General features: G+C 40.6%; 2 protein-coding genes across 3 annotated transcripts in view; one reads left to right on the top strand and one right to left on the bottom strand.

Annotated features, from left to right (window-relative positions):
* LOC134746477 (sterol carrier protein 2-like) overlaps positions 1-18,268 on the top strand; it is a 187,382-nt gene that overhangs the window by 166,195 nt on the left and 2,919 nt on the right. The gene's annotated exons all lie outside the window — the stretch shown is intronic.
* LOC134746422 (slowpoke-binding protein) lies at positions 3,568-17,928 on the bottom strand. Of its 2 annotated transcripts, none has more exons than XM_063680789.1 (13): positions 17,856-17,928; positions 17,253-17,472; positions 10,929-10,942; positions 10,514-10,633; positions 9,671-9,806; positions 9,376-9,447; positions 8,436-8,538; positions 7,924-8,109; positions 7,411-7,592; positions 6,800-6,962; positions 6,134-6,250; positions 5,103-5,236; positions 3,568-3,698 (listed from the first exon to the last, which is right to left on the bottom strand). In XM_063680789.1, the coding sequence occupies exons 2-13, from the start codon at positions 17,414-17,416 to the stop codon at positions 3,650-3,652; spliced, it is 1,440 nt and encodes a 479-aa protein (XP_063536859.1). In that variant the 5' UTR covers positions 17,417-17,472; positions 17,856-17,928; the 3' UTR covers positions 3,568-3,649. The 2 variants fall into 2 exon arrangements, with proteins under 2 accessions (XP_063536859.1, XP_063536860.1); XM_063680790.1 differs by having other exon boundaries at positions 17,253-17,421.

Below are 18,268 nucleotides of genomic sequence, written 5' to 3'. Positions count from 1 at the left end.
CTAAATTAGTAAGACCTAAACTTACTTAGTAGTCAAAAATGAGTCTTGACATCAGATATATAATAAGAGGACGCAATGTTGCTTGCCACACCTAATCAATAAAATCTACCCGTATATAATAATGGTTTATAATTTGTTAAATTTTTATACTAACCTAACCTAACATCAATATTTTCGCGCATCTTTAAAAAAAACCTGTTATTAACTTGAAGAATATCATCATGTGGAAAAACGCTCTGTAACGGTTTATATAACTACAGTTAATTTTCGAGCATCGCCATCTCTTTCCCCCTAAATCAAATTCACCCAAACACTTCATCAATCCATTTAAATAAATACTGACCTACAACGCACTGTGTACAAGGCTTGAACTTTGTAACTTGAACTCGACGCGCGATTAAAAACTTACCTTATCACAATCGCGTAAAGTTTATATTCCTTCGTCAATTTCTTCAATCATGTGTTTAACACGCGTGCTAATCGATACAATACCTTAAACTGTAGGAGATATGGGTGTTTGATTTTGTTGAGAAGTTAAATTCATCATGCTACATCAAAATTAGTTATGAATGATAACGTCATGAAGAAATTTATTGTCACAATTATTGTGGTACAAAGTTGACGATATTTTACCACAACAACGGTATCAAATCCGGAAAGATGCGACAGTTAAACTAAAGATTGTGGGTGCGTATACCGACTTACCGAATCGAACCAATTACTTTCTTGGAACATAATGTGATCAGTGAAGGAAAAATCGTGACTAATCCTAATATAGTTATTTGTGCACCAAGAGAGGAAAGTTGGTTTTTCTTGCGAGTGTTTATTTTGAGTCCCGAGAAATCGAAAGATTATATAATTGATTCACGAGCGAAGCGAGTGATTCTAAGTTAGAATCTTGAGCGAAGCGAGGGACTCAAAAACACGAGATGTAAAATAACTTTGCTCTCGTGTTGCACACATAATTTTTCACGTCAGTAGTGAGAACATATTAAAGGTTAAAATGTAATTCGAATTATACAGAGTTTTTTTTTATAAAAGTATGAATTGGCAGTTCATGGCCTTAACTTAATTAAAAAGCTACTTTGTTTCACTCCTTGGAGTGAGGATAGTCGCACTTTCATCACTCCCTGGAGTGAGGAAAGTCGCACTTTACGAAAGTAGGCTTGTTCGAGCTACTGAGTTGTGGTTTTAAACTGGTTTTGACACGACCACAACGATAGTCTAGGTGATAGGGGCGCATGACACGTACGACCCAGGTAGCATTTATACGTCATTATGACGTCCGTTACGTCATTATGACGTATCAATGACGTCATTATGACGTCGCTGACGTCATTGCTACCTGGAAACTTTAACTTCATTTCGCATGCAATCGTCGTGAGCGATCTTTAAGGCCGTAACACACCGTCGCACCGCACCAAGGTCATTGTGCGACGCATCCATAAGTAAGAGCGAGAAAGCGATATCTCTTTCTCGCTCTTACTTATGGGTGCGTCGCACAATGACCTTGGTGCGGTGCGATGATGTGTTACGGCCATTAAGGTCGTATCAAAATAAGATCAGAACCGTCACAAATAGCTCAATCTGAATCGGTCTCCAAGTTAACTCTATGGGTTGTAAGGTCAAATGGAAATTGCTTTTGTGAAACTAGTGTTTGCGCCAATGGGGTTGGCAACTGTCAAAGGTTTGCAGAGATGGCGCCATCATAGCTTGTCCCTTTTTCTATGAGATTTGGCTTAAAGAGCTGGCATCCAGGGCATTAAAAGAAATTTGACACAATTCTAGGGACTGACAGGGCAAGCTATGCAGGCGCCATCTGCTAATTATTTCGACCGACCAACCCCATTCTTGGGATATGGCCACTGAGTTATAATTACTATAGAGACGACATACCAAACAATGAAATTGTCGCAATCACAACCTGTACCACGCGACCAAAACGTCGTAAGCGCCATAAAAGTTCATGGCGCTTACGCGTTTTGGTCGCGAGATTCACGCTCCGCTTCTATGGTTTGATGCCAAAACGGCAGCAACTCATGGCGCAAAATACTGGTTCTCTGTGCCGGTTCTACACGTTAGTAATAATTAATAATAGTTTAATGGTTATGGCAGCCCATCCCGGCCTTTGTCATTTCTTCGTTTGTGGGTGACATCTATTTCAATTTATGTCTCATTCTTATCGAAAAAGCACAATATAAGCATATATTATTTTGAGTTCAAAAACTTACCTATTGTCTGCTTTGAGAGCATTTACTTATGCTCCCAAAGTTACTTAAGGTATTTCCTTAAGGTAGGTCTTCTTGATTATTTCATCGAAGAAAAATGAAGCATGTTTAACTTCTTGTGTAGGTCTAGAATGAAATAATATAGAATATTCGATAACACTAGCACTAAAATATAATTAAAACTCCAAAACTACGACTATTTAGTCCTTACAAACTACAATACAACAAAATAACACGTTTTTTCACCGACAGATTTGACAAATTTTCAAAAATGATAGTTCGTGGTTCAAACCACAGACTAATATGTGAAAGTAGGTACATAGAGTCCAAAGAGAGGTATTTCGCTAAATTCTGTTACGAGAAGTTTCAAAGTTCATTGCTGATAGACGTAATCAATCGGTCAACTGTGGCTGCGACTGACCCTGAAGCTGTACGTACATGTATTCCTAAAAACGGCTCTAAAAGCTTTTAAACAGGTCTCAAAATCAAATGGCTACTGAATCAATCAATTCGCAATCACTGTAGTGTGTACAATACCAAAAGTCAATAGACTAGATGTTATCAATCCATTGGAGTATATTTGTATGTAAACATTGGTATCAATACATTTAGATAAACTATCTTTCAGCCGTCGACGCACCAAGGTGCAAGACGTTGGTTTCGCCATTACCAAACTAAAATGGAGCTGGGCGGGACATGTTGCTAGGCAGTGATGGCAGGTGGACTAAAATGTTAACGGAATGGTGGCCGCTTTCGAATGAAAGAAGCCCCTGGCGTCCATCGGCTCGTTGGGTGGACGACATCCGGAAGGTTGCGGGTCACTTCTGGATGAGATTAGTTCAGGACCGGGACAAGTGGCGTACTGGAAGAGAGGCCTATGCTCAGCAGTGGGCGATAAAGGGCTGATATGATGGTGATGATCTTTCAGCCATTATATCGCGTAGACTCCGCACTTCGCATTGTGAATAGTTTTTACGAAGACTATTTACTGTCATCGCCACCGATCACATTTACTCGTACTACAAGAACTGGGTGTGATAAACTCGCTCGCGGTATTTCCGGACAGACACGACCTTCAAGCCTTCAAGAAGAGCGTACTTCCATCTTCCAACAAGCACGCTGTGTTGCAGGTGTCCATTGACACCGGTAATTGCTTACCATCAGGCGATTTGTCAGCTCGTTTGCCTCCTATTCCTATATCATATGCGGCTAAGGAATGGAATGCGCTCCCGCCATCTGTATTCCCTGATCGATATGACCTCGGTCTCTTTAAAACAAGAGTGAATAGGCTGTTACTAAAATACACTAGGAGTTCAACAAATAATGAAACAAAAATAAATTATTCTAATCCTTTATTAAATTACTGCCAAATAAAATACATTAGGTACAAAGTAAAACGGACAAATGTAAAGCAAATGTTGTCACCACTGCCACTCTTCTGTATAATCTTGATCGACCGGGAAATGTCTCCTGAAAACGAAATAGAAAGATTATGAAAGGACTCCTAAAAATCATAATTAAATCAGCCTACTGGGTGATTGTAGGGGCGTTATCCTAAATATCAAAAATGTATTAAGATGGTCATATTGAGCAGGTTTTCCATCTGCTGGACCACGGCCAATAAAAAGGAAGCAATATCTGTAATGTAATCTCCATCTTAACCACTGGGCTAGTGAGGTTTAGATTTCTCACACACCTTTGATTTTTCAATCCCAATTTTTCAGCAGATTTATACAGGTTTTAGTATCGAATAATAGTAACAGGACAACTCTAATACCCTCCTCCTACCTTAAAAGCTTTTCGAACAACCCGCTGACAATGTTTCCCTGTTACTCGCATTTAGTTCCAACTTGTTTTAGAAACTTCAGAACTATAAACTGACAAGCCAACATTGTCAGTAGAAAAAGGCGTGATCAATCCTTCGTTCCTACGTTTTTAGGGTTCCGTACCCAAAGGGTAAAAACGGGACCCTATTACTAAGACTTCGCTGTCTGTCTGTCTGTCCGTGTGTCACCAGGCTGTATCTTATGAATTAGCTAGACAGTTGAAATTTTCACAAATGATGTATTTCTGTTGCCGCTATAACAACAAATACTAAAAACAGAATAAAATAAATATTTAAGGGGGGCTCCCAAACGTGTTTTTTTTGCCGTTTTTGCGTAATGGTACGGAACCCTTAGTGCGCGACCCCGACTCGCACTTGGGCTGACAATAGTTATTTGTGCAACAAGAGAGGAAAGTTGGTTTTTCTTGCGAGTGTTTATTTTGAGTCCCGAGAAAGCGAAAGATTCCATAATTGAATCACGAGCAAAGCGAGTGATTCTAAGGTATAATCTTGAGCGTAGCGAGGGACTCAAAAACACGAGATGTAAAATAACTTTGCTCTCGTGTTGCACACATAATTTTTCACCTCAGTAGTGAGAACATATTAAAGGTTAAAATGTATTTCGAATTGCACAGAATAAACAGAAAAAAAGTAATATAATATGTACCATACCATACGATACGATACGATACCAAACCATACCATACCAAACCATACCATACCATACCATACCATACCAAACCATACCAAACCATACCATACCATACCATACCATACCATACCATACCATACCATACCATACCATACCATACCATACCATACCATACCATACCATACCATACCATACCATACCATACCATACCATACCATACCATACCAAACCATACCAAAAAAAATGTAATAAAAGTATGAAGTGGCAGTTCATGGCCTTCACTAAATTAAAAAGCTACTTTGTTTCACTCCCTGGAGTGAGGAAAGTCGCACTTTCGTCACTCCAGGGAGTGACGAAAGTAGGCTTGTTCGAGCTGCTGAGGTGAAAAGTATATTACCTTCTCGCGGGCGGCGTGCAGGGGGATCCACGCAGCGAGCGCGCCGGCGCCGGCGGAGTGCGGCAGCCGGGCTGCCGGCGGGCCACCTCGCTGAGGAGGGATAAGCAGGAGCGAGATAGACGCTGGTTGAAGTTCTGGAAAATATGACCAACATATAAACATGCTTTTAGTCAGGAATGCATTGCGATGTGAACAAATTTGTTACTACTGTAGGTACGCGCCGTGCGTAAAAACATGCTACTCTTGGGTTATTGTCGTTGGGTGATATGGGTTGCCCTTAAAACAGTCTTTCGTGCGCTAGTCCTCACCCACCTTGCTTATAAGACAGTAGGTACCTATTATAATCGTATGTAAGGACCAATTCAAAGGAGTCAACATATAATTGTCGAGCCATAGCAGGTCAGATTTTCAGACTCAAAGAACCTGACCGAAGTGAATTTTAAGTACTTCTTTAATAAGGGGCGAAAAAAAAATATGTCAGTATGTTCGATACGTGACGTGATTCTACCTACTGTTATAAACATATTTTGTTTGCAAACAAGTAACCGTCACAGCACCGGCCGACAGAACTTCATTTTCCGCAGATCGATCTTGCGAAACACCTCGAAAAGTAACAGCTCGTGCAAGTTCAGCGTGCGCATAGCGAAGATCTTTCGATTCCTTTTAAAGTGTTCCAACTTATGGGATCACATACGTGGCTATCGTTCTGTCACATACATTTTTTTAACTAGGCTGACTATGTAGGTAGGTATATCCGCCCCCCGCTTGTCTCAACTCAGAGCCGCCGCCGCGCCCCCTTGCGCACCACCTTGGTCCTTGCGCCCTAGGCTTTAGCCTTATTAGCCTGTGGATAAATCAGGTCCTGACTAAGTAAATCAATCAACAGGACTACAATAATGATCCGACTAACCGGCAGACAGGAGCCCTTCATTTCCCGCAGATCGATCTTACTTAGCCTTATTAGCCTGTGAATAAATCAGGTCCTGACTAAGTAAATCAATCAACAGGACTACAATAATGATCCGACTAACCGGCAGACAGGAGCCCTTCATTTCCCGCAGATCGATCTTACGGAACACTTCACAAAGCAGCAGCTCATGTAGACTTGGCGTGCGCGGGCCGAAGATCAGCTCGATCATCTCCACTATCTGCAGAATTACAACAGTTAAGTATAGTAGTCATTATCGGTAACATATGTATCAAATATGTTTTTCCAATGCTTTATTTCAGAATACATCGAATTTCAAGATTCATCTAAACTATACGCTGCCTTTTTCAAGAGTTTAATAATCGCGGTTTTAGAAGAATGAATTGGGTTAGAAAAGTTAACGTTTTTTGAAAATGCATTCGGGCAAAATCAAAATTCAGCCAACAATAGAACTATGTTTCGGGACATTCTCCAATACGACTTAGTTTCAATTATATGTGCCATCCCCAATCAAAAGGGTACTTAATGTCGGTTGTCAATAAGGCGCTATTTCCATATAGCTTCAATTTGAAATCAACCTTATCGACAACCGACAATGTGGTACCTTTTGGTTGAAAACGTCACATATATTTTTTTTTATGAAATAGGAGGCAAACGAGCAGACGGATCACCTGATGGTAAGCGATTACCGCCGCCCATGGACACCCGCAACACCAGAGGGGTTGTAAGTGCGTTGCCGGCCTTTATTTACAAAACGTTCAATACTTACATGAGGATAGTTCGGCATCAAGTCCGGCAGCAGCGATAGATCCAGGTCGGCGCCTGCGCACATCTCGTACAGCACGCGGCCGAAGCTGAGGGCCTCGACGTGTTCTGCCGTCCCTGGGATGCGGGGGGAGGCTCCGATCAAGGTGTTCTCTAGGGCGCAAATCCTGGGTGGCCATGTTTAATTTGTCAGATAAATAAAAAGAAAATTGGCTTAATTTATCGGGATGGAGTTTACTGTGTAGAGGTCTCGTATTTTACTTTTGAAAAAAAAAACACCCTAGGTACGTAAAACCCTATGAGTCCATAGGCTACGCACCACGGCATTAGACGGCCTGTATGCTTACTTGCCACTGACGTGGTGTAAAAAAGCATTTAAGTATCCTCAAGGCATAGCTAAGATGACAAGCATTAATCAATGCCAATCGCGAAGTATACAGTGTATGGAAAAGACAATCTTTCAAAAAGGGTTTTGATACGCATCTATTGCTGCGATACATTTTTTTGGATATTCCACCTTTTCCCATTTCAATTACTATTGTAAAAGCCCCGCGTTGGGCGCCACTTATTAACTTACACTGTCTAATCATCCTACCATCCTGACTTTTAACTCACCTCGCCACGCCATTTTGGACCATCACGTTCCCAGAGTGAAGGTGTCGGAAGGGCGGGAACCCCTTCTCCCTTAGGAAGGTGAGGCCCTCGAGCATCTGCCGGCCGAAGCGGGCCACCTGCCAGGCCGGGAGGCCGGTGCCACCCGAGTCGTACTTGCGGCTGTATTCCTCGTTCCACGTACTCTACAATGTTGAGAAAAATTTAAAAGTTGGTGGAAGTAATATCAGGTGGTATAAAACCAAATCCGGTGATCCAGACAAAAGCATAATACATGCACATAGGTACATAATTTGGAGAATTTCTGGAGGGAATGCTCAGTTCAGTTTTAGACTGCCAAATCTGAACCTGAGTTCCAGAGTCCAGAAATTTCCAACAAACGACGTGAACCATGGCTAATGGCGCCAAGATATTCACTGTAATGACATGGCAACTGAATACAACGTCAAATATTGTCATTGCAAACTAACAGTGTTCGTAAGCCACACTCACGCTCACTTGAAAGTACTTTCTAACCTTGTAAATGAGGTCCTTTAGGCTGCCTCGCGCATTAAAAGGCATGACTGTCAGTGCGTGTCCACTGCAGGCCTCCAAATCCAAGACCGGGTAGATGTACGGATGGTGCACTGAACGGAATAGTTCCACGATGAGCGCTCTGGAGCGTTCGCTGAACTCGATGGGACATTTGCTCGGCAGGGGCATCTGATAAAAACAAAAATAGGTAGAAACCAAAACACATGCAAGGAAAATACAAAATGTAGAAACCTCACTATGAATGCCATATTCATATTTACAAGGTATTTTGACATTTACTTGTAGTGGCTTCACATTTCTTCGTTGCATTTCACAGCGCTCTAGGCACGCCATGATCTTTTATGGCTCTAATAAGATTGCATTAGATATTTGGTGACTATGTATATCGCTATAAAGATATCGTCATGAGACAAAACCTATCGCTTTTTCAGAACATGTCCACTTTTTTGTCTTTAAAACTTGTAGTATAAAAGGGCAACTTATTTTAACCTTACCAAAGAAAGAAGGCGGTCAGTTTTGATGGAGTTGTCGTGCACTGCAAACCAGTACTTGTTGGGCCGCGAACCGATCGTACTCAGCTGAGATATTAAGTCAAACCTGAAAAACAGACACTTTTAAATATCCATATATGTACATACAAACTTTAGTCTTTCGCTAAGTTTGCAGATTTGGCAGGGACCCTTGGAGTGCAATAGTAGATTGTTAACCAAGGAATGAAAGGCACTCATTTCTGCCGAGGTATTTTAACGCTCGAACGCAGCGAGAGCGTCAATAGTCCGAGGCAGAAATGATGCCTTTCACCCGAGTTAAACACTACTTTTCATTTCGATTACGAGGAAAGTAAAATGCACGTTTTTTTTAAAAAAACGACTAATTATACATTTTTATAGTATTTCCTGAGGATACTTTTAATTAACAATTCAGGTAAAATTATCGTTATTTTTGGAATGGAGAGTCAAATATCAGAATGGAAATTGTATAACAAATCCATTTAAACTCAAATTTCTATTGCTTAACGTAAAAAAAATAAAAAAATCGTACTTCGAAAGTAAAATTCTCTAGTGCAGACACGTATCATTTTCTGCACATCTTTTAGAACAACAATGACCCTCTTTTAGAGCATGAGAAATGAAAACGTTATATTCCTTTGACTTTGACGTCGATATTGAGATTCCGACATATCCCAGCATGGCATTGGTATTACAAAGTCGAATCTGAATTGTCCGTAGGCCAATGGTCCGTGTGTATGAGCTTTGCTTATAGCTTGAACGACCGACAAACAACAAAACATGATTCTTTTGAGATGGACTTAGTATATATGTAGGTAAGGTCGCCATCACGTAGTTTGGAGCAATAAAGATCAAGACTTTGACGTGTTTAGATGTTATTGAGCACCTTGGCCGCTCCGGTATATCTGATAGCGACTGTACTTACCGTGAAGTCTGTGATAAATATTCCGAGCAAATTATGAATGCTGCCGAGTTCTCCACGGACCTCTCGCCGATTCTGAAAGGCAAAAAAATTCAGCAAATTTCTATACTATCTCAAGACTTACCCTGTCTAGTCTAAAGGGCCTAGGATGGTATTCCACCTTGGTATAATGTATATTTGCATCTCACATTTTGCTTAATGAGAGAGTGAGACGCAATGACAATGGACCAAGAAATTGGCAGGTGGAATACCACCCTAAGGGATTTTTTCTGATGAACTTATACCATAGCAAACTTACTTAGGAGAAGAAGGGGGTTCTGAAGTGGAGGGCGAAGACTTTCCAGAGCCAGAACCAATGATGGACTTGTTGAATAACAGCTTGGCCAGCGAGTCGATTTTCTGCGTCACTAGCGGTGTCTTCTCGGAATTCTCCTCTGTAAACGGAACACTTGTTTATAGCAATGAATCGTAAGGTATTCCAAATGCTATTTGCTATGGTTGAATGCTTGGTGGCTCAGTTGGCAGAGCGCTGGAGTATCGATCCAGAGGCCGTAAGTTCAAGTCTTACCCAGAGCAGTAATTTTTCCACTTTTAAATTTTATTCTAAGCTTAATAGCATCATTCGCAGACGTTTCTGCTTGTTAAAATATATTTTTAGGTATTCCAAATTCGTGAAACATGTGACTTGGACCGTAAAATCTTATAAAGCCGGCAATGCTTTGTGGTTTACGTTGTCTGACTCACAGGCATATTCTCATTTTAATAACACTGACAGATCATAACCATAATTAATCCAGATCTAATTCATAACCTATTAAAATCAGAATACGCCTGCGAGTCACTTTAGTTTGCGATATTAATTAACAGGACCAGGGCCTGACTTAGAGTTCTGACCGCCCTAGGCTGACTATGTATATCCGCCCCCCGCTTATGTCTCGCCGCGCCCCCTTGGTCCTTGCGCCCTAGGCATCAGCCTATGGGTGAATCAGGCCCTGAACAGGACCCACACACACAGGCCCAGGACAGGATCCGGAACGCGTCCCTCCTGTTGGCGGCGGCTATGGACTCCGGGTTCAGTTCGGCTGCTGACTGCGCTCTCCTGCACGCCCCGCGACATCTCTTCCTGTGTCCAGTAACTTACCCTCGCTCTCGTCTTTGTCCGTGGACACGGATCGGATCCGGAACGCGTCTCTCCGGTTGGCTGCGTCTATGGACTCCGGGTTCAGTTCGGCTGCCGACTGCGCTCTCCTGCACGCTCCGCCACATTTCTTCCTGTGTACAGTAACTCACCCTCGCTCTCGTCTTTGTCCGTGGACACGGATCGGATCCGGAACGCGTCCCTCCTGTTGGCGGCGGCTATGGACTCCGAGTTCAGTTCGGCTGCTAACTGCGCTCTCCTGCACGCCCCGCGACATTTCTTCCGGTGTCTAACTCACCCTCGCTCTCGTCTTTGTCCGTGGACACGGATCGGATCCGGAACGCGTCTCTCCGGTTGGCTGCGGCTATGGACTCTGGGTTCAGTTCGGCTGCTGACTGCGCTCTCCTGCACGCCCCGCGACGCTTCTTCTTCCTATGTAAAGTAATTGTCCAGTAAACGTAATGGCTCCTCTACATGGCTCCGATACGGTATAGTTATGTGGGGCAATAGCACCAACATACACGACCTGTTTATCTTACAAAAGAAATGCATAAGAATCCTAACCAACATAAACCAAACAGATAGTTGTCGACCCCATTTCCGTAAACTCAACATATTAACATTGACTTCTTTATACATACTCGAGATAACTAAATTCAAAAGAAAATATAATTAATTCTTTCCAGTACCAAAAGATCCGGCTACCTCAAATTTACGCCCTAGAAATACAATTCCGGTTCCATTTTCAAATTTAAGTATCCATAGCTCTAGTCCATATATAATGTGCATTAAGATTTATAACAAACTTCCAATAGATATAAAAAAACGAAAAAATTGACAACATATTTAACAAAAAAGTTACGAAATATTTATTAGAAAATAGTTTTTATAATATGCAAGAGTTTTTTGAAAGTTAAATTTATGTTAGGTAGAAGATATAACATATAATAGAAATGTAAAGATCTCATTAATGTTATGTTGTGAACTTATGAATGTTACGTGTATGTTGTGTTCATGTGTGAGCCTATTGTGTCCCAATGCTGGGCAAAGGCCTCCCCCCTCTCATGATGTTAAATTTATATATATGGGATATATTATATAATATTATACTATTAAGTTACGTGCTCAATTTGCAGTGCCCTTATAGGGTTCATAGCTAGATCACCATTTTAATGTAAGACCTTATTGTACCTATGAAAGCAATAAATTACTGATTACTGATTACTGATTACATGATGGCCCAACGTAGGCCAGTCCAAGGGACGCGGCTATGCCGTGGAATGAGATAGCAATATCACATCCATTGCCCAACTTCCATCGCAGCGTTTAAAACTATATTAAAATATATATAAAAAATGTTGACGTGTAACTCTGTTATTAATAATAAATTTCATTTCATTTCACTTGCTCCCTCTAACGCATAATTGCTCCCTTGAGTCCCTTGGACTGGAGCCATTAACCATTAACAAGATACCTACGAAATGGGTCGGAAATTAAATACTTTAACTGTACCTACATTGTGAAAATAGTAAGTGAAATTTTGGAAACGAGGGTGGTAATTACCGACAGCCGCAAGCTAAAAAACTCACCCCGAAAGACCCGAGTTTTCAATATTCTTACCCCCGGAGTTACACACAATGTTGTCTTAGTAATAGGGTCCCGTTTTTACTATTGGAAAGGTCGCGGTGGACCGGCGTAGTATGAGCGTGGATGTGGTGTACTGCACAAAAGGCTGGACTGGAGTAATGTTGGAAATAAAGTTCACTTTGAATTGCACAAATGGGGAGCTTTTATTATTATAATAACAGCACCATTTGCTGGTTAAGATTGTTACAATATTAATTAATGTAAAAAGAACTCGCGGACAACAAGTTAACGAGGTTACGGACATTCGGGAAGAGAGAGATAGTAATATATAAACGGATACGGAAATATGTATCAAGTGACGTTAGCTGTCACTGTCATGCATTGCGTTTTGTTATATGCTTAGATATATTCAATACTTCCCCTTAAGCACATAACAAAAATATCCCTTAAGTAAGTATAGGTTAGGAACATAGACACTTAAAACTATACCTTATGGATACTTATTTCTGACGTGGAGTTCATGCATAAATTCAACATGCTTACATTTACTGAGTGGCTTGGTAAGGACATCTGCAAACATTCTTTCAGTATTCAAATATTTTATAACAATAAAATTTGTCTCTACCAAGTCTTTAACGAAATGATATCTTATATCTATGTGTTTTGTGCGCTTGTGACAATATTCTTTACTTGCTAACAATTTATGCGCACTTTGGTTGTCATTATGCACCAAAATAGAATGTAACTTTAACTCTGTAAAAATTTCAGACAGAAAGTTTCTTATAAAACACAGATCTTTGGTTACATCACATAGAGCTAGGTACTCACTTTCACAACTCGATAGGGCAATACATTTCTGTTTTCTGGCCTCCCAGTGAACAATGTTTTCGCCAAGTTTGATAGCAAAACCTGTATATGACCTGCGGTCATTATGATCATTGGCAAAATCTGCATCGGCATATGCACTTAAATTCAATTGGCTACTTTTTACAAATAGTAAACTATAATCAATTGTACCTGCTAAATACCTTAAAATTCTTTTGGCAGCTAACCAATGAGTTATGCCAAAACAGTTATTATATTGGCTCAACTGACTACACGCATAGGCTATGTCAGGTCTTGTGCAGACAGAAAGATACATTAAACATCCTAGCAATTGTCTGTAATTGTATGTTTCATCATTCAATGGTTTATCAGAATTACACAACTTTAACCCTGTCTGCATGGGAGTCGAAACCGGTTTACATTCTGACATACCAAACCTTTGAAGTACCTTCTTAATATAAACAGACTGATCCAACTTAAGGATGCCTTTCTGTCTGTCTCGAGTTACTCTAATACCTAGATAATTCTGTATAGGACCTAAGTTTTTAATACTGAACTCATTTTCTAACAAATTTAATAAACTTTTAATCTGTGAGCTGTCTTTCCTATACAGAATATAAAAGTCATCTACATACAAAGAAATGACTATGAACTCCTTGTCAGACTTAAAATAATAAACACATGGCTCGCATTTACTTTGCTTAAAATTGTTTTTAGTTAATAAATCGTGAACTTTACAATACCACATTCTACTGGCTTGTTTAAGGCCGTAGATGCTCCTTTGTAACAGGCACACTTTATCTTTATTTTCAGCATCATGGAAACCCTCTGGTTGTTCCATGTATATGGTTTCGTTAAGTTCACCATTTAAGAAAGCCGTGTTTACATCTATATGATCTATATTGAGATCATATTCGTTAGCTAAAGAAAACAAAAGACGCATTGTAGAGTGGCGTACAACTGGGGAGAAAGTATCAGTGTAGTCGATACCATACTTTTGTGTAAACCCCCTCGCGACTAAACGAGCTTTATATTTTTGAAAGTTGCCTGAAGAGTCACACTTGACTCGGTAAACCCACTTACATTTAATTACATTTCTATTCTTGGGCCTATCCACAAGTTTCCAGACATTGTTATTTATTAAAGAGTTGTACTCACTTTTCATTGAGTTTAACCACTCATCGCGATGACGGCTGGCCATTGCCTCATCATAAGACTGTGGTTCGTCTTCAAGTACAGTTTGAGCGAGCATAGATAAATCATAATCCTCATACCGTTTTGGAGGTACTGCCCTAGTACTACGTACAGGCCTGGACTCCGCAGCTGACCCGTCGCCTCTAGATGAAGCCGCGCGAGGTGAGGTTACAGGCTGTTCACCCGCTGCACCCGCCGAGCAGTCGTCGGAGGACTCCTGGTCGCTACCGGTGTTCCATTCATCTGTGAAATCAGAAGTATTACCCTCATCGCTCAAAACATGACTATTATTATTTTCGCTAACATTTTCATTATTTTTATTTAATTCATTATTTTCCATGACCTCATTTGAAATGTCATTATTTTTCATGACCTCATTTGAAATGTCATTATTAAAATTTGAATTATTCAGTTCATTATTCTGTAATCCATGAGTAAAATTATCATTATCTACATTCAATTTATTATTGGAATTTATATTTAATTCATTATTATATAAATTAATCATACCATTATTATCACAGCTATTACTATCAGGTACATTGTTTGAATGTTGTGGAGTAAAAAACTTATCCTCCAAAAACTTTACATCACGAGATAAAATCACTTTCCTAGGATCTACGGGATCTGCCAGTCTATAACCCTTTGTGGTCTCGGAATAACCCACAAAAATGTATAATTTACTTCTAGCATCTAGCTTCTTGCGCTTGACACTTGGAACTAGAGCATAAGCCTTGCAGCCAAAAACCCTGAGGTGACTAAGATCCACCTTGGACCCGGTCCACACTTCCTCAGGTATACGGCCATTCAGTGCAACAGTGGGAGATCTATTTTTAATATAAGTTGCTACCATTAGCGCTTCTCCCCAAAAACATTGAGCTAGACCTGCCTCTAGTAACATACACCTTACTTTATTGAACAAGGTTAAATTTAACCTCTCCGCCACGGAGTTCTGTTCCGGACAGTAAGGAACGGTTAACTGGTGAACAATCCCTTCTTTCTTTAAATAACTGGAAAGTCTACTATTTACATATTCTTTCCCATTGTCCGAACGCAAACATAGAATAGATAAACCTGTCTGCTTTTCTACAACATTTTTAAAGTGAATAAAATGGTCACATACCTCTGACTTATGTTTCATTAGGTAGCAGTAGGATTTCCTCGAGTAGTCATCTGTGAAGGTGACAGCAAAGTTTGCACCACCCAAGCTGCTCACTGGCATGGGACCGACCACATCGGAGTGTACAAGCTCCAAAGGTCTGGTTGCACGCGTTCCACCACCTTTGGGAAATGGAGTCTTAGCCATCTTCCCCTCAAGGCATGGTACACACTGTTCAAGTGTTTCACCATCCTGGAACATAACACCACATGCAAGCCTATCCCTAAGGGCACACATACCTGCAGAGCCAATATGACAAAGCCTGGAATGCCATCGAGACATATCTGACCGCTGAGCAACAACTGTGGCACTCGGTGAGTCCTGCCTATCCTGCAGGAACAAAGAGTGCTCCTGTTTGTGCATTCCTTTGCCCAACTCATTTAATTTATAAATCCCATTGACCTCACTTGCAGAACAAACTAAATTATCTTTCTTGTCATATGCAAAACAACCTCCCGAGTTAAACACCACTCTATCACAACCTGATTTTAAAAGTTTACTGACTGAAATTAAATTACAAGACAGTTGGGGCACATATAAAGAATTATTTAAAATAAGTACCTTGTCTAATGTCCTTATTTTTACATCGCCGGTGCCTTCACACAGCACTTTGCTATTATTAGCCACTGCCACTGAAGATTGTCCTTTCTTTATAGAATTAAAACAGTTTTTGTCATTAAATAAATGGCAGCTCGATCCAGAATCTTTATAAACATCTTGCTGGGAGACCAGGAACGCGGCTGGCATGGGATCTTCCTTCTGCTTCTTATCTCTTTTCAGTTTGAAGCACTTAGCTTTGACGTGGCCCTCCTTATGACAGTAAGTACACGTAAACTCCTTATTTGCTTTTAACTGTTGTTTGGAAACAAAAGCAGTCTCAGATGAACATGTCGCTAGCTTCCTGGACTCTTCCTGCATCAGCCTGGCTCGTACAAACTCACTAGATATAGTCGATGTTAGGCAGGCTGTAGACATATTTGAAACTAGAGAATCAAACTCTTGAGGTAACCCGCTTAAAAGCAGTTCTGCCACTTCACTATCTTCAATAGTTTTTCCAATATCTGCCAGTTGTTGGACTAATTTCATAATATGGTCGATATACGCGTTCATACCGGCGTGATCGGCGTAGCTGGCCTTGTGTAGTTCACGTAGCAAAACAATTCGACGATAAAGCCCTCTGTCTTCAAATATATTTCTAAGATTGTCCCACGCTTGCTTGGCACTAGTGCAACTGGTAACATATTGATATAGAGATGGGTGCAGACTAAGTGCAATGCGCGCCAGCGCACGTTGGTCGCGCGCAGCGTCCGTCACTGCACCGGTCACACAGTCCCATAAACCTTCCAATATCAATAACATTTTTATGGCGAACTTCCAAGAGCAAAAATTTCCTTGGCCTTGTAGCTTCTCCATATTTTGGTGCACAAAAGCTGCTGAGCTGGTTGTGGAAACAGCGAGCGGCGGCGCCACATTGGCCGCGCCGGCTCCATTTTGTGGCGGCACATCTTCGTCGCCTTCAGCCATTCTTCAAGGTAGGATAGAGAGTAGTGGTGCGCGATATTCCTGTCCTCCAATCGACACCAAGGTTCTAATCTGGGCGCATAACCTATTGGAAAGGTCGCGGTGGACCGGCGTAGTATGAGCGTGGATGTGGTGTACTGCACAAAAGGCTGGACTGGAGTAATGTTGGAAATAAAGTTCACTTTGAATTGCACAAATGGGGAGCTTTTATTATTATAATAACAGCACCATTTGCTGGTTAAGATTGTTACAATATTAATTAATGTAAAAAGAACTCGCGGACAACAAGTTAACGAGGTTACGGACATTCGGGAAGAGAGAGATAGTAATATATAAACGGATACGGAAATATGTATCAAGTGACGTTAGCTGTCACTGTCATGCATTGCGTTTTGTTATATGCTTAGATATATTCAATATTTACCCTTTGGGTACGGAACCCTAAAAAGGACTTACCTGTAAGTTGATCTCGGTCGCTCCTGGCAGAACCGGTCGTGCCCCGTATATTCAGGTTCCTTCTCTCTCTCGCCATTGTTGGCCTGTTGCATATGCTTGTACAGGTTAAACATGTTCAACTTTCGATGGAGATACTGCTTAAGCTTGTCAAACTTGAATTTCATTAAAACTTTAACAATAAACACGTCACATTTCGAAGATAAAAAGAATTTTTAAAACACTGTAAAGTAACAGACCTGAAATCAGACGGTTCGTGAAAGCCTAAGTTTAGGCCCTCAATTAAAATTAAAAAAATATGAAATTAACTATTTAGTTGCCCGAAAATAAACGATATTTGATTTGAAAACCCGTGCAGGCGAAAGATTCCAAAATGGAACCACGTTAAGAGTGGTTCAAAAGTGGAATCTAGAGCGTGGCAAGAGTTTTTGCTGCTAAGTGAAACCCAGTATGATCCACCTCACCATTTACATCAAATTACTTTAACTTTGCACAAAAAATAAAACCTTACCAAGCGGATATGATAATAAAAGTAGATACGTATATTTTTTTCTAAGCACAAAACATAATTACATTATCAAACATTAAACCACGTAGTCAACGAACCGTCTGAGTTAAACCGTAGATTTTATATAAAGGGGTTTATTAATATGTAAAACGCGTATTCTGTACATCAGTCGACTGAACTGTGTCAACGGGATAGTGGCTAATTGAAACCGTACAAGTGAGGCTTTGGCCGACCTACTGACCATCTATAGTAATAACCGTGGAATTAATGTACGAATGCTAGAAAGTGCTGTGTAATAATCAGGAATCAGAAACGCCAGCTATTCGCCATTGTCATAGAACTCATACATCCAAAACGCGCGCACACACTTTCAGATTATTCACTGAGCCCGATTTAAATTTAACCATTTGTTACGGTTTTGATATGACCTTAAAGATCGCTTATGTGATCGCTACGGTCGTAGCGCTACATCGTAACCGATAACAGATTTTCCGATATGTAGCGAAAATGC

The sequence above is a fragment of the Cydia strobilella genome, chromosome 13, assembly GCF_947568885.1.
Source record: "Cydia strobilella chromosome 13, ilCydStro3.1, whole genome shotgun sequence".
NCBI lineage: Eukaryota > Metazoa > Arthropoda > Insecta > Lepidoptera > Tortricidae > Cydia > Cydia strobilella.
Note: the sequence above shows the minus strand (reverse complement) of the source record. Positions and strands in the feature narration are given on the sequence as shown.

Excerpts from the sequence above, each read along its gene's own strand:
- LOC134746422 (XM_063680789.1), bottom strand. The coding sequence starts at position 17,416 with ATGAAATTCAAGTTTGACAAGCTTAAGCAGTATCTCCATCGAAAGTTG. Across the intron at positions 8,539-9,375 it reads TATTTATCACAGACTTCACG|GTTTGACTTAATATCTCAGC; the intron begins GTAAGTACAGTC and ends TCTGTTTTTCAG. Across the intron at positions 6,251-6,799 it reads TGATGCCGAACTATCCTCAT|ATAGTGGAGATGATCGAGCT; the intron begins GTAAGTATTGAA and ends GTAATTCTGCAG.